This window comes from Magallana gigas, chromosome 7, assembly GCF_963853765.1.
Source record: "Magallana gigas chromosome 7, xbMagGiga1.1, whole genome shotgun sequence".
NCBI classification, from domain to species: domain Eukaryota; kingdom Metazoa; phylum Mollusca; class Bivalvia; order Ostreida; family Ostreidae; genus Magallana; species Magallana gigas.
This window is the reverse complement of record NC_088859.1, coordinates 37,606,487-37,623,688: the sequence shown is the minus strand read 5'-3', so window position 1 is coordinate 37,623,688 and position 17,202 is coordinate 37,606,487. Positions and strand designations below refer to the sequence as shown.

Here is a 17,202-nt window from a genome sequence, read left to right as displayed (position 1 = left end):
AAGTGAAATGGGAAGCTCCATTGTATCGGGGTAGATTTAGTGGACTGCAGCACGGGATTGTTTGTCTCAGGTAGATACATGCTTAGGGGCTAGCTTGCTTGATTCGTTCCAGGGAGTGGGACAACCTATTATATGACCACATCCCACTGGGTGATACCCGGCGCAATGAATTTTGGCCAGAAAACGAGGTATTGATCACAGGGCTATGTATAACCTGGGTCAACGTTTGGAGATTTTATTATCAAAGTAAAAGAGGCCCATAGTCTCCCCACCACTTTGTGTGATATATCTGAATAAACAAATAACGAGACAGTGAGGGATACAGATTTGGGGGGATAAGCATTGTCTGACTGTTTGAGATGTAATAGAAATGGTTTCATGTCTGTATTGTCCTTGCCCAAAGATTCCTCTCGATCACTGGCTCAAAGTAAAATTGATAATTAGGCAGAAAGATTTTTTTCTTTCTGTTCAGTTGATATAGGCGGAAAACTGTCATGAAATGAGGGCAGAGATGATTTCTAACAATGAGATAACTTATGGGTGTTTTCACATTAAGACACCCACAAGGTTGACTCCATGTCACAAATGATTGTCGAAATATTGAGCTGATGAAAGATGTGTCATCAGTTTAAAAGCTCTGTATTAGACAACTGTTTCAACATTCTTCACAAGTTTAACCAGCTGACAATAGAATATTGCTTTTAAAAAGGAAAAGAGTGGGAGATTAAAGAAACTTTAATTATAGTGATGTTGTGCACAGTTGGTACTAAGTATATACCTGTATGTAATGGTATGCATATACTTGTACATTGCTAAATAAAGACAATTATTTCAAGGTTTTATGTAAGAATAGGTATCATTGTCTAGTTAATATGGTAGATTAGCTTCACTGTCAGAATCAAGGAGAATGACCTAATGTAGGATATGTACACTCAGGAAATCATATTGGGTATTAAAAATTTCCTTAATGCAGTCAATTTCATGTCATTAATTTCCATCTTTTTATAGAGCGCTAAGTCTTGAAATCAAGGAGGTTAAAGACAAGAGGCAACTTTTTAGGGGAAGGGTTAAAATGAATAAGACATTTTTTGGCTGCTAATTGTACAATAATGCTTATAAGAATGGGAGAGATAAAGAGTGAGTGAGGAGATATAGGTACTGCAGGTCATACACATTGAATAGGAAGTGCATCAAACTTAGCATTGCAGCTAGAGTACCACTAGAAAAAATGGAGATATGTGACATAATGACAAACTGAAGTCACTGTTAGACTGTTCAAACCTACAAACAAAAAGATACAATCTCAAGACAACTGATGTTTTTATAAACTGGGAGTCCACTCTATCTCCAGATCTCTGACTGGCAAGAGCCCTGAGTTATGATCTAGTCCATCCTATTGCCTGTGGCTTACAGGCTATAATTGTTGAAAGTTATTGCATAAAGGTTAGATTTTACCTCTTTGATCAATGCTCTGAGCAAAGTCCACTGGAAAGACAATATAGCAGAGTTTTCCTATAAAAAAAACAAAAAATCATGAAACAGTTCTAGGAAAGGACAACAGCTGTTTATCTTTGACAGTGGAAACAAATGTTAAACCATGAGCTAAAGCAAGGAAAAGGACGTATTACCAAATGTAAATCACAGAGTAATACATGGAAACTTCTTTCTTAGAAAACAATGTGTATGTTGCAGGTAGAGAAAATTGTGTATTGTTTTACAGCAGTCACAGTGTTTTCTTCTTTTCTTTCTATCAGCGTGCATACTAGTGAATATGTTGTGAAACCCATAAGAAAAAGTGCGAGCTTTAGTCATTGAGTGTAACATCCACAGATCAATACCCTAGGACAGGGCAAACACTACCTGTTTCGGGGCTTCTAATCAGGCAGACAAATATTGGAAAAATTAATAGTCAGGAAAAAATGGCTATTGATCCGAACTCATTAGTTCTGTTAAGAATCAGGCAATACACCATTGTTAACCATCAAAGGACCTCAAATGTCTGAACATCTCTTCTACTGACAACAAAAAATCTACGATGTCAGTTTCTACACGGTGACTAATGAATTTTCTAATCAAAGGTCAGATGTAATTTTTAGATTTTTCAAAGTAGAGATCCTATTGTGAAATGATACTAGCTAGGAAATAGGAGAAACATTGGAAAACAAAAGTCAACCTGTGGGGAAACAAAAGTCAATTTTGTAAACTTACAAATTGAGTATTGTATGGTGTAGATTGTGGGTTTGGTGTTTTATTTCTAAACACAAACGATAATCAAATACACTGGTATCTGAATATTTGAGATTATAAACACTGCATTCAGCCTTAATCTACTTGCACTATTTATTAGTTATTTTAGGTTAAAAGCTGATATTTTAGGTGATATTGTGTGTGGTATCACTTTGTTAAAAATGCTGGATAACAAAGCATAGGTCATAGAAAATTACCATCCAATTAGATATTTCTCTTATTAAAATACTTGCACTGTTCATGAATTGACCATTTCATTTAAATAGGATCCATTCATGGTTTTAAATTAATTTTATCTTTTTTCGAAGCAGCTAGCTCTTTTCCTGTGCAGTAAAAGAAGGCGAATAGTACAATTAATGTACAACATTAAAAACCCAATTCAATTTTACATGCTGAGCCTGTAATTAAAACAGTTATTCAGAATTAGGAAATATCTGTGCATTTAAGACAACTGAATTGTCATCAAGCAACTAACAGCTATAATAAAGGAAGCCATTTGCCTTGTACCATAGTTCAGTAACACCCATTGATCATGTTGATGGTGATTACTTTCGGTTGATTTTAATCACTGCACTGCTCTGATTACTTCAGAGGTTGTAAGGCTATAAAGAGCATTAGGGCTGATATATCCTATTATTTAAGTGTTCACTTTATTTCTACATTTGGATTGATCCTTAATAGTGTTCACTTTATTTCTACTTTGGATATTGATAGTTGTGTTTATGAGGAGAGATATAAAAGCAAGGAATTTTTTCCTTGTGTGTGTTTATGTTCATAGAATTCTGTAAGCGCGATGACTCAGGTTGTGTGTTTATACTGCCCACGATCAAAACCTTCTGGCCATTCATACAGTCAACTAGTGTTACTAAGTGTGGGGTGAGGTATTTTGTGAATGACAAGTACCAGCACTGGACTAACATGTAGTGAAAGGGGACTATTGTGTCAACAACGTAAGATAAAACATCTAAAGTGACTTTATAACATTGTGTCTTGATTGTTAAATCCGCTGTTTGCATTTGCTGGTCATTTCCCCACACACGGTATTGATTTAGAATTACAATCTGGGACAGTATAGAAAATGACATCAGCAGGGAAATTATGACAAACCGATATTGATTGTTGAGAGTGTTTGATTTTTTTTTTTTCAGACAAGAAAAAGAATGGTGAGATGAAGTCAGCCACACTGAGTACCACCACACAGCACACCCCTCCGCCGGAGAGGAAGAGCAAATTCTCTTCCATCGGCAAAATATTCAAACCCTGGAAATGGAAACGGAAGAAAAAGAGTGAAAAGATCGAAAGGGCAGCAAAAGGTGAGAAATTCAAACTGCGTAGCGTACACTGGCCAGGTTTGATATATGAGCTGTTGTTTAGAAAATCAATTCATTGTTTGCTGCTTAATCAAAAACAGTCACAAAAGAGAAAGGATATTGATTTGTTTACAGTTTTTCCATTCATGTGTAGAGAATATGCAATTTAGAACAGTTGGATTTCATACTTAATAATAACCATTTAGGTCTTAAGTTTAATTTGATTTTCAATTACTGGAACACATTTGCAAAAGCTTAGAGAAATTAGGTCATAAACCTGCATTTACTTGTATACTAAGTGAATTCTGATTACCAAGTCTGATTCAAGTTATATATAGCAGACACCTGCTGTGTCAATCTAATTGACTTTAAAATGAAATGTGTGTACTAAAACAAGTACAGGTAACTAAGGTATATTATTTAAACCATTGACCTCTCTCTCTCTTATTCAGAAATAGAAAGAAAAATTTCTATCAGATCAACACGAGAAGAATTAATACGCAAAGGTGTGTTAAAAGATGTGGAAGCTGACCAGACGCCCAGGCTGGCAACGATTGAACAACAGCCGAATTCTGTGGAAAATTCCCAGAATGTTCAGGTGGAGGTGACGGTCTCCGAATCCAACCATGTCAGTTCACATGGTAAGTACCATCAAGTCAATCAGTGGTTAGAGTGTAGTGGTGATGATGGAAGCAGGGGTTGGAAAGTATTTTCCAGAGCATTAGTAAAGGAAAAAGTTACTAAAAGCATAGCATCTTGACCTTTGTTAAGTATGCTTTGCACATATTTGGACCTTTGGAATTAATTAGCATGTACATTGTATATCTGTTAACAGGAAAGTACCATTTAATCTGGAAATGAGTCAAGAGTCATATATGAAGAACTAAAAATCAGTCTCAAATTTGTCACCAGGTGATGAATTATAATAGTTTCACATGCCTGATGGATTTTCATTTCATATGTTGTGCACAGTGGTATTGTATTCTGGTATTTATGAGTAAATTAGAATTGAAAAAAGAAGTTCTGTTATGAAAGGCTAGCATCTTGGAAAATTATAACTATTACAAAATAACACACACCCCCATTTTTAATAGATTTATTTCCAGTGATTTGCACTCAATGCTGATATTTCAAGTGCATGTAATTATTTTGTTAATTACAAGACACCATTAGTTCACTATAAATGAACTTTCTATTTTCACTTATTTATTAATATCTATCTTAATTAAACTGTAAGTAGAGGAATGTATATAGACTCTTTACATCCTGTCAAACACACCAATTAAAGCACTGAATGATGAGGAAGGTCACTCATATATGTACAACAAACCCCAGTATTTGTTTATGGAATGATAAGAAAAATAGAATGACCTCAAAACAAAGTTGTTGTTACTAGCTAGGGCATTGGCTTGTTTTTCCTCTTGTTTGTCAAGCTATTTTATTTTTAATCAGTTTGTTTATAGAAAACCAGTAAATTGTTCGTTTTCATGTTTTGCTGCACCAGATTATAAACTTTAATAAACTTTTCACACAAGATACAACCTAATGACTTGGCAAGTGGTCGTTTGTGCCTCCAACAGCTAAGGCTTGCATGGCCAAAATGTCAAAAGCACTTAAATACTTGTTGTAACATCCAGTATCTAAAGTTGCCTCAAAACTCATTTGTGTAACAAAACTTTGTCACATTTCACATATACACTGTACTTTCACTGTACTGTGTAAATGATCCTCCATAGATTGGCTATTTTATTTTTGTTATGTACACAGTAAAACCAAAAATGAGTAGAAATAGTTAAATACCTTTTGTCTTGGGAATTGTGAAGTTTTGTTCATCAGGATCAGAAAAGCTGTTGCCAGTCATTTGGTACACTCACATTAGAGGTGTGAAGCTACATCTGCAGTACCATCAAAACCAGAGAGTGTTAGGTCTAGTTGCTGCATCATTGAGAGCATTCAGTGGATCATGCAGCTGTATTGGAATCCACACCGTGCAGCATTCAGAAACCGGAGGAATTGTTCGTAGTGTTAGAATTAGGCGGAGGCATTTATTGTCATGTGATGTGAAGACTATATACCTGTACTGATGTCACCACAGCGGAGGGAGTGCCTGACGGAAATCTCCGCTCTCTTCATCTCTATTGTGAAGATTCCGGCAGATTTATGGTAATTTTGGAATTTTTCGGGGATGTGATGGTAATTGAGAGAGATCTGTGGATGGAAATGTTTCGATGTTTAGATTCTGCAGGGTAGTAGGTCTGTCATATGTTGCTGTATTGGGTGTGGACTTTGTCTTTCAACTGTGTAGGATTCTGAGTGAAGAAATCTTGTAGGAGTTCAGATCAATAGAGCGGGGAGCAGAACTGTAATAGTCATATTGTGTCTCACTGTAACTAGGATTATTCAAACAGATTTTCTTGTGCTCTTATTTTATCCTGAAAGGAGCAAGATGCTGCCTTGGTATGATGTGATTTATGAAATATTTGGTGTGAAATAAGAGTGCAGTGGCTGGAGTTTTGTGGAGACAGATGGAATCCATTCCCCTGGTTACTGCAGCCTGCCAGGTTATTACATGATTACCATGATAAGATAACACTGACGGCAGGTTTATATTTTTAGTCCCACATAAAAAAGTCCTCTTTTTAATAGAAATTTATGCAAGAATGTCCTTTTTTAGTACAGAGGTTAAAACCTTTCTATGAAAAGATAATGGTTAACAAAGTTGTTGATTATTTGTATAACCAAAGTTGTTGATTATTTGTATAACCAAAGTTGTTGATTATTTGTGGAAAAAAGAGATTAATTTTTTTAAATGAAGGGGGGGGGGGGTGTTCTTTAAAGATAAACGTGATTACATAATGTTGATATTTTTCTTCTATTCTGTAAATTAAAACAATGTAATTAAGATGCAATGATTCCTGCATTTATGGGAATATATTGTACAAACAAGAAACCAAAAACATCATTCAGTTTGACAGTTTAATTCCTGTCAGATTTAGTATATAGTGCCTGGCACCTGTGTATAGATTTAGATTTAGAGCTTTGCGATCATTTTTCAGGGGGAAATCAGACATTTTAATGCATTTTTTGGTTTTATAGGGAAAATTTTGTTAGACTGGTATTTTTTATTTTTTTATTTCAAATTTGAAGCTTTGAGGTATGTTTTGAATAGTACTGAGTTATCATGCCAGTTATATTCCTGGTTCTGTGACTTGTATCAATGCTCTAACTGTGTCCTCAGATAGTGAGGTCTCTTCTATTTGAATATCTCTGTTTTATTAGCTCCGATAACAGAACATTGCCCATATAGGTATTTCATACACAAAGAAAATAAAGGGTGACCTTCATATATGCTGATAGGTCGCTCTCAGCATAACAGGTGTCCAACCTGTCCAGCAGGAAGACAGAATCCAGTCAGAGCCAGGTGGCGCCGATCATCAGGTACCACATCAGCTGCAGGGTCTGGTGGCGCTGATCAACAGGTACCACACCGGCTGCAGGGTCTGGTGTGCGTTTACCTCAAGTGGCTGCCTCTGTGTATTTATCAAAATCCTAAACTCAGCCCCAAATTCCAGTAAACAATGATTCTCTAAGGCTTAAAACCTGAAAGTATAAATATGATGCGCTGCTAAAAATAATTTTCTCATTGCTTATTTAAATTTGATATGATTTATTATTTTGAAGAAAAAAAACCTAAATTATGTTTTAGAAATGCGAGCAGTACATTGCACATGGAAAAGAATGTCCATTAGTATACGTCTACATTTTGTATCCAGTTTTCGGTATTTCCGTTCTATTTGTAAATGTCTTTGAGAAATTCTTTAGAAATGGTCACAATGAAATCAAATTTGGATCACAATGAAAACATGTATGTCACTAGGTTTTGGTTATGCTAAATATCAGTGATCTTTAATCTTCAAAATATATGATGTTTGGAATATTTTTTTCTTTTGACTCAACTTATTAATCTGAAATGTTTACCTGTTGTTGGGTTACAGCTGCATTAATAGCGATTGGCCTTTATATACCTGTGAATAGGAGTGTACACAGTCTATATGTACTCCTGTGTGTGTTTTAATTATATAAAAGTGTGTTAATTAATTACATTGAAAGGTGATGTTGTCATGTAATCAATCATTTCATGAAATACAGCCAGGGTATTAAATAAATTTAATGATAAAAGAATAAACTTTGATATTTATTGCTTCATTGGAGAAGTACCTTGTTTGTTAATAGTTTATATAAATGATTTATCTAGCCCTTGCTTGTTATGTAGCTATAAAATAAAAAGAAATACATGTTCCACTAAACTTAATTTACCTGAAGGTTTTTCAAAGCTTTTTTTTTTTTGGTCGGCAGAGTGAAATTTAAACTATATCAATATGGCACACTTGCACATGACATTAGCAATACAAATGGTATTACATTTGTTACAGCCATCACAGCTGAAGTCCGTTCACCAGAAGTGTCAGCCTCAGAGTGTAATGGAACTGCCACAGTAGAAACTGTTACCATGGAGACCCCACCTGTCACTACGACAACCCAAGCAGAAATCACCCCTGCACCAGGTACCTTAGTCCTCTGTCATAAGCGCCCCCCCCCCCCCCCCCCCCCTTGATTCCTCTGGTGACATTTACACTGTGTAGATTGCTTTTACCTAGTGTGAAAGTCTATGTGTGTAAGCATACAAAAAGTCTGCAAAGTTGGGGAAAAAAGACAGAGAATTGAAATGAGGGTCCATTGTTTATTTATCGGAAAATACTAAGCTTTTTTGATGTCATTTGAACTCACTTTAGTTATTTAAAATACAGATGCATAGAAGTACATTTATCTACATGTTTCTACATCTCTATCTAGGAATGTTTTGTTACAGTGAATAAAAGTATCAGAAGTTAGTTTGTGCTGATATAATTCCTTTCACACCAAGATCCAAAGACCTAAATATCTTGCTTAGTGGAAAATGAATTGGGTAGAGATGTAAATTTTAAAAATTTCATGCTCATTATATTAAAATACTCCAACTAATACTGAATTTGTTTACCATTAATCATTATGTACCCCTGCTTCATGAGGGCACTATTCCTGACAACTTCTATGTGTGTGAATCCTGCCTCCCTGTGATATGTACTGGTTTTATTTAACAGAAGATGTGTCCTGGACTCATTGACTATGACATACCGGTAGTCAAACAGTATGGGAGATTTCCTTCCTTTATTCATAACATGAAACACTACATTTTATGTAATGAGAGCATTTTTTTTTCCTTCATTTTCAGTGTTGACAACTGCCCAGGTCAGACCTATGGTATTCCCACACCTACAGAGCTCCAGTACCCCTGATTCTGCTGTGTCCAATGTAGCCTCTGAGCCACAACCCCCTCCCCCAGAGGAGGAGAAACCTATGGATCCACCCCCTCCACCTCCCGCGGAAGAAGGTAAAGTCGCCATGACTAAGAATTGTTATTGTTTAATATCATAAAACATTCTAATGTCAATGATATTAATGATATTATTATAATGATAATAAGATTAAAATTTCTTATTAAAGAAAAAATTCAAATATTTTTCAAATAACCTGTCACACTTTATCTGAAAAAGAAAAAATAATGGCAAAGATTTTGAAATGGGGGTTATTTTTCTGGAGCAGTTTCAGAGGTGGCACAGCCAAAGGAAAAGGATCCCCCTGAATACAGTGATCCGACTGGAACATTCCAGATAGCACCGGCTTCTGATTGGGACAATTCTAAACTTCCTAGGAAGAGTGCATTAAAAGGGGGAGGTCAGCCCGATTCTCCCCCAGCGACCCATACTCCATCTGTTCAATTTTCACATGTAGATACCATTGAATCACCGCCCTATGAAGAGATGATACAGGTCAGCGAACCAAAGTCCTCACCCAAAGCCACCCCAGTCGCAGCACCCAGGCCAAAACTCAAAGGAGGTTTTGTGTAAGTATCAAAAGGGGGTGCTTAGATGTTTCAGAATACTGATTGAACTTAATGTCAAAGGGGTTGATGTACAGTGCTGTCATTTCACAGAATTTAGTAAATTGACCTCCTTTTCTTTTTTGAATGTTAATTAAAGAAATAAAATGGTGTAATATTAATCTATCAGTTAAAGCAACATTATGCTGGCAGTTTGAAATCTATTTTCTTTATTATGAATATGACAGTTTGTTGGTAACTTGGTTGCTATAAACAGTTTCAGGTAAGAGAGGGTAATAGGCAGTGTCGGTTTGTATCATAAAGTACCATGTTATTCTATATAAAGAATAATAGATATATATGCCACTATAATAATCTTTTACCTTGACATGGATTTGACCCAGATTGTTATACCCTTTGAACTAGACCTGTGTGTATTATGATAGATACATGTATATACCGAATGGTTTTGTTCTCTTTAGAACATGGATGTCTTATTGGCTAAACAAGAAATTTCCAAAAGTTTAAACAGGAAAAGTACCTTGAGTCGCTTTGATATTTGCTTTATTTGTGCTGAATTGCTGAACTTGACACACCACACAAAACATATATTTTATAGACCAGATTGTCATTTTCAGATTTTCCTTGTATTGAAAATAAACTTTCCTAATTACCACTGTATTGTAATGTTTGAGTTCCAAACCAGGAATAGGTTACACCATTCCATAGAGTATGTGTGTGATGCTGTGACAAAACACAGTAATGATAAAGACTGTTTCAGTGTAATACAATAGTGTTATATTTCAAAGAATGAGATCATTGTATGCTGTTGGTTAAATCTTCAATTGTAATTTTCCATGTACATGTATTTACCAAATATTAAAGAACTTGTATTACTCCTGTCAGACAGTGTAAATGTCAGCTAATGGTATTATGTAGAACATGTATATACAGTGAATCAATTCAGAGCAGTGAAAATTTCCATTTATCACGATTCAATTTATGGAATAATGTCCCAAGTTATACACAAACTACGTCATTAATGTTCTATCGTCTTCTGAGTACAACTGAGAATGTTTTTTACTGATTAAGTGATTATTTTACGTATAGATTTTACTGTGTGATCAATTGTGTTAATATTGAGTATGCTTTAATTGTACAGAAAATTCACAGCCAGTGATAATAAAGAAAACCTAACAGACACACCAGTAGCCAAACAGTCTTTCACAAACAGTCACACAGACAAAGGCTCTAAGCCTGACTATAATCCTGCAGATGACTCCTCTTCAGATGATGAAGAGATTCGTTACCGTGATGATGAGGAGGAGGATGAGGAGGAAGAGACAGTGTGTAAGTGAAGACATGAAGGACAAACATTATATCCCTAGATCTCTAATATTATCTGTTAGTCATTGACCTAATATCCCTAGGTCTAAAACTATATCCATATCTTAGACCTTATATTCATAGGTCTAAACCCTATATTGGGTCTTAGACCTTATTTTCTAGGTTTTTGACCTTATATCTTTATATTTTGGACCTGCAATTTTAATCTTATATCACTAGGTCTAGAACATAATATTGGACTTATAATTGTAAATCTTAGGCCTTATATCCTTGGGTTTTGGACACAGGTGGTCTTTATAAATGGAAAATTGTCTTACCTGCAGATTTGTAGCTCAACAGGAAATTTGTACTTGATGCCATAAACAGCATGTGTGTCAACCTGAATTTTCCCTGTTTGCCTTCAGTTTGCAGCTAGAAAGGTTATTGGTTGAAGTACATGTGTTAGCTCTGAATGATCTGCGCTTTGTTCCACAATAAAACTGTTTTCTTCAATTTCATAGCTGAATCTCTTTAAAAACATCATTAGTATTGATAGAAGTAACTTTATTGCCCCATGTAATCTTTATCACATGGTTTAGTTTAAGTTCAGTAACTGTAAAGATGATGTTTGCTGCTTTGAAGCATGCTTTCTTTAAGATGTCTGGCAGGTTTACTTCTAGTAAACAACTTACCCAAACAGATATCAGGTAGATCCATTATAATTTGATGTCTGAAATATTATTCAAAGATTCATCTTACGGTTAAATGTTCTTGCTGCATCGCAATGCTTCTTTGTTGATTATATGTAATACAAAAGACACCATTTGTGGACACTCTTGCTGATAAATGCATTTCAATGTCAGACTAATTTAAATTTTTGTAACACAATGAACTACCATGAAGATAATCCTAAATCTATTCATTTGAAAGCAATGTTTGGTCTAGGATTATTCAGCAAACATATTATATTTCATTACATTGTTATTCTTGGGTTGTTATACATACATTGATCAAGGTCATAATCAACTCAGGAATCTAGGTGTTCAAAAAACACTCAAAATATAGCTTACAGTGTGTTTTATAACTCAATTTCATTAATGAGAAATATTGAAGATTTAAATGTTTACATACAGTGCCCAACACATTTGTAAAATATAATGAAACATGGCATTTTTTTTTAAAGCACTATTCATAATAGCCTTGCATTTTCTGATGGTTTATTTGGCTTACATTATCTTATTTTTAAAAATGTACTTTTAGGAGGTATCCCATTCCTTCTAAATAGTAAAACAAAAAGTTATTTGTTAATCATATTTCAAATCATATGAGAAAAACATATTGATGAAATTTCCTTTAATGAAAATCTTCAATGAAAATACACTGAACAAGTGTTGCCATGGTAACAGTTTCTCGCTCTCCATAAATAGATATAAGTCTAAAAGCTCTGTGATTGGTTTGTTTGTGCAATGGGGTGATAATAAATATATCCCAACTTTTGCTTTAAAAACATGCTAGTTGTCTCTGTAATTCATTGATGCTGTCATGTTTCCTGGAGGAGAAGAATATCAGTTTAATATGGTATACATCCATAGATCGTCCAAAAATGGAATTACAATGATAGTTATAGGTAAAATTCTGCTATATTTTAGATTGCTTGTTCTGCAAAGACCTTGAAATGGAGTTAAGTCACCATCGGTGATGGATTTTTAAAATTTGTTGGAAAATAGTGTACTATCTTTTTAAGACTAAGGCAGTGTGAAGATGTAATTGTGACATACAATATACCTACCTGAAGTTGATGCAAAATTTGATTATTTTAGTGAACATTTCAATTGAGCTTTATTTTAGCTGGTTCAGTTTTAAGAATGTACCTACTTAAGTCCTAGGTTCAGCATTGGGTTTGCAATTAGGTTTCAATGAAATACTTATAATGCTTGAGGAGCATCGATCAATGCATTGTTAATTTAAAATGGAGAATGACAATTGGTTACTTTCTGAGAGTACTCTATGAGTTTTCTTTTATTGCAGCATCTTTGGCAGCAAAGGTTGCTCGACAAGATAGTTTAGCACGGTTTCTTAGAAACAGACCAACTCGTATAGAACTGGTGGAGAAAAACATCATTCAGGAAAAGTCTTCTACGCAGAAGGTGGAAGATCGCAATGCCATTGGTAGCAAGCTAATCAGGTGGGTGAAACTGCATGCAGGAAACAAGAAGACTGCCTATCAGGGATGGGGCTTACACAAGTGTCTGATATAAGCTGTCTCATTCATATCTTTGTAAGGGTCATGATAAAGAGCTTACAATTCTGGTAAACAAAGTGTTCTTTTTCTATAGTTTAAGATATTGTATGTATGAATTAACGCAAAGACAAATGTGACTCATTACATTGTTCTATTTTCAGGCGACTGAGTCTACGACCCACACAGGAGGAATTAGAACAAAGAAACATTTTGCACAGTAAGTTTTCAAGGACTTTGGTTATTTTTACTGACATTTTTTTTTTTTTCAATAATTTTTTTTTCACAATATTTGTTTTTGCTTTCAGCTCAGAGTATTGACCAAGCTGAAAAGGACAAAGAGGAAAAGAAAAGATACCTCATAAGGAAGGTTAGTACAAATTCCTTTAATACCTTGGGCTGACTATATACTGGTACACGTGTATCAGCGTTCACATTAATAATAATTACTGAGTATGTGATAATAACTGATAATTGATTACTCTATCTGATCTCTCAAAATAATGTCATTTTATGACATGTCCTAATTCTATTTGAAAGACTTTGAGGGAATTTTAACATAGTTGATGTGCTTCTGAATACTTGTATTTCTTTAAAATATTATATAATTAAACATGTTGACTGCAGTATGCATCAAGTTTTACCAGTGATATAGACATTCCGTATTACACTGTGATGACTGCACAATACATTTCACACAAAATTCTAGATCCCTTTAAGATTAGTACAAATGTATAAGAATTTATGAATCTAGATACACACATCTTAATTTCCATATATCCCTGTTATTTCCATTACTAATTTTAACACCTGAAAATGTCTGAGTACTTCATATTATTTCTCAAACTAATCAATCTTTATGTTAGAAAGTTTACTTGTAAACAACAGCTTACATGTTCATTGTAAATTCTCTGAATATGCATTAAGGCACCATTTATGATTTTTTTTTTTCATTTGTAAAATTGACTAGCTCTGAACATATATTTAGATCATAGAAGCTTTTTTTTTAAAATTGATTCCTAAACAATAAACAAGTTCTATACTTACAATAAGGAGAGGCAAAGTGTGAATAAGATTAGTTGTTTGTATAAACACTTCACCCTCAAAGACAGACATGCTGTTCATACATGTTCTAACATGGACAACAGTCTGCCCAAGTGTAGTCAAAACATGCTGGTCAAAGACAAAGTAGGCAGTAATTACACCTGGATAATTAGTGGGAGCAGGGTAGGTGTTGTAATTAATTAGCAGAGAGATAACCTGGTCACTGTGATCTGGGGTGATTTAGGGATTTACCTGTATCCTACAAAGTGAGCATACATCATCTGTCGGGATATATCAGTTCCTGGGAATGGTGTGGGTCACTGTTAGTTGGTTTGGTCCTCTCATCATGCTGGTTCTCAGTTCCTCTTTAGTTCAGTTATACTTTCTTCTGACCGTGGTGTGGAATAGTAGATTAAAAAATGTAAACAAAAGAATAAGGAGGTTCAGGAAATTAGTGAAGGTACTAGCATGTTTATTCTGTAGATTATACATGCATATCTACAAAAACTGTGTTCTGTTAAAATAATACTGCTACTTTATTACACAAAGTCAGATGCACATTTTCTGTTGACTAAACAAAATAATTGCATATAGGCTGTATATAAAGAGCTGTTCCCTTTGTTTTGTAGCTAAGCTTTAGACCCAGCATAGAGGAATTGAAGGAGAGAAAGATTATCAAGTTCAATGACTATGTGGAGTGGACAGACGCCCACGAATACGATCGACGGGCCGACAAGCCTTGGACTAGGCTAACTCCAAAGGATAAAGTGAGTACAGGGGGCTTATAAATATAAGCATGACGATCACAATTTAATGTTGCAAACAACACGAAATTTTAATTAACTTTCATTTTATTGCCAATAAAGTTGTCTTTTTTAAGGAAAAGATGTATATTCACATGTACATTTAGCTGGATGAAATAAACATTGATGTACCTGACAATTCCATGTCAGTTGGGGTTTGGTGGGGGTGAAAAAGTAAGATTATCACGGATTGTGTTGGTTTAATTTATTGCAGCTATAGTAAGGAAAGGAATTTATTTTTTGCTTTTCAAGGCTATGAAAGGGAATTTAGATGAATAACATTGTATACTACAGTGAAATAAAACATTTACGAATTTGATTTACATATTACATAGATTATCAATGTACTTTGATTTGTACAGGCTGCCATAAGAAAAGAACTGAATGAATTTAAAAGTAAAGAAATGGCTGTTCATGAGGAGAGCAAACACTTAACAAGGTATTGTTCAATATTGATAAAAGAATATTGGAATATTCATGTGAATAAAACCAAAGTTTAATGAAAATCTTGTATGTGTCAAAATTGAATACAGATGTCTTTTATTTCTTGTTTCAGATTTCATCGCCCTTGACAATAGTTCCTCGGATATTTTCTGTTTGTATTGTCTATGAACAAGGGGCCTCAGACACTGTTATTTTGAGCAGCTGGTCCTGTATATTTAATTGTTTGCTCACAGCACAACACGGTCAGGGAGTCCGCTCACAGCCTCAGTTTGATTTCTCTGTGATGACCCGTCTTTCACCGCTTTGTGTAGTGTTTCCTTTCCTTATCATTTCACAGTATCGAGCTTTAGCTAGAAAATTGATTTTTTTTTATTTTACCGGTACTTGTATAATTTTTTCTTTTAAACCTGAAATTCACCTCTAATGATTTTGGTGTCCGCAAGTTTTAACCATGTTGTTAAGTGACTCCCATAGAGAAAAGGACTTGATTTTGTGTGCAATATGAAGATTTGCCATAACAGTATCTGTGACTGCACAAAGAGCAGCATGCTGGTCCTCTTCAGAGATGTTCGCGATGTGAAGCACTTTATAGATTAAGCCTCATGATTATGTCCAACAAAACTATATACATGCCTGTATTTTTATGTTTTGAGCAGTTTGAACAAGAGAGCATCTGATGGTTCCGCATCATATTTCAATGGTTTCACAACTTGTATTGAAAGAACAATACAATGCACAAAAAGAGACTTAGACTTTAAAGGAACCTAAAAGTTTTTAAGATGTTGTACTTGTTTTTGGCTCTTTTTGATAAAAATATGTTGCATAAGGCATTGAAAGAGAGATAACATAAATTATTTTTTTCTTCAGATTCATGAGAACAGACAACATTAATATGTGCGTGAGCCTCATTTTGCGTGTATGTGTGTGTGTGTGTAAGTTATGCATTGTGATGAAAACTGATATTCAAGATCTATTTTTAAGGTTTAGGTGTTTGTTACTTAGATGCTTCAAAGAATTTTTTTTTACACAGCTTTTGCTTCTTTAAATAATTTAGCTTAACATTAATTCACCAGTTGTCCTCATGCATTGTCAAAATATTTTTTTTTCTATATTCATTTTGGGAAAACTACTTAAACTCCTGAGCAACACATGCATGTATTTGTATTCTGTAGGATGGAAAAAAACTAGAGGCTATTTATACTAACTCAGCTTTAAACGATTGATGACTAATTTAAATTCAAAAGAGTTATTAGCAGTAGAACTGTGTGTTACATGATTTGTTTATATCATCTTTTTATAATTGTCTGGCTGAGTGTTGTTAGGAGATGTACAGGTCATCACCAGTGATGTAAATGCTTACGCTGTTGTACATAAATCGCTTACTATTGTTAATTTATGATCAGTTATAGTGCTAAGCAGCATTGACTTCATTTGCGTACCACTCTGCTCGTCATTTTCAACTAACTGACTATCAACTGGTATATAGAGAGTAAATTGGGTACAGCTGAATGGTGCATTGTATCATATTGCAGCCAGATCATCAATTCACGTTCATTCCATCATTACATTTTGTCCGAAGGAATATTGAATTCACTTCTGAACATTTCTGTGATAATGTTAATCATTTATTCTCATCTTTTAGAAACAGTGATGTACTGATGGTAATTTTTGTTAACTATTCATCGTGTGTACATGTCAGATGATAGAAATAAAATGTAAACATGTACAGCCTTAACCTGTCAAACTTTATACTACATCACTTTGTGAATATGGGCTATAGATGTAACAGTACTTGGGTTCATAAATTTTGCCCATCATTTTATACTGTTAATACAGTCAAGTTAATGAATAAATTATATGAAATACCAA

The 17,202-nt window shown here is 34.4% G+C and overlaps 1 protein-coding gene across 8 annotated transcripts in view; it reads left to right on the top strand.

Moving 5' to 3' along the window:
• The window catches only part of LOC105331549 (phosphatase and actin regulator 1), a 26,489-nt gene extending 9,287 nt beyond the window's left edge, over positions 1-17,202 (top strand). For 4 of the 8 annotated variants that reach the window (XM_066067515.1, XM_066067519.1, XM_066067517.1 and 1 more), the window contains exons 2-13: positions 3,396-3,560; positions 4,010-4,198; positions 7,991-8,122; positions 8,830-8,988; positions 9,201-9,501; positions 10,640-10,827; positions 12,832-12,988; positions 13,207-13,262; positions 13,351-13,412; positions 14,716-14,853; positions 15,252-15,328; positions 15,446-17,202. In XM_066067515.1, coding sequence (XP_065923587.1) covers positions 3,396-3,560; positions 4,010-4,198; positions 7,991-8,122; positions 8,830-8,988; positions 9,201-9,501; positions 10,640-10,827; positions 12,832-12,988; positions 13,207-13,262; positions 13,351-13,412; positions 14,716-14,853; positions 15,252-15,328; positions 15,446-15,461 — 1,640 coding nt within the window. In that variant the 3' untranslated portion in view covers positions 15,462-17,202. Of the gene's footprint in view, positions 1-2,044; positions 2,079-3,019; positions 3,288-3,395; positions 3,561-4,009; positions 4,199-7,990; positions 8,123-8,829; positions 8,989-9,200; positions 9,502-10,639; positions 10,828-12,831; positions 12,989-13,206; positions 13,263-13,350; positions 13,413-14,715; positions 14,854-15,251; positions 15,329-15,445 lie in introns of those variants that run through there. The other 4 variants (XM_066067518.1, XM_066067516.1, XM_066067521.1 and 1 more) reach the window with 4 other exon arrangements.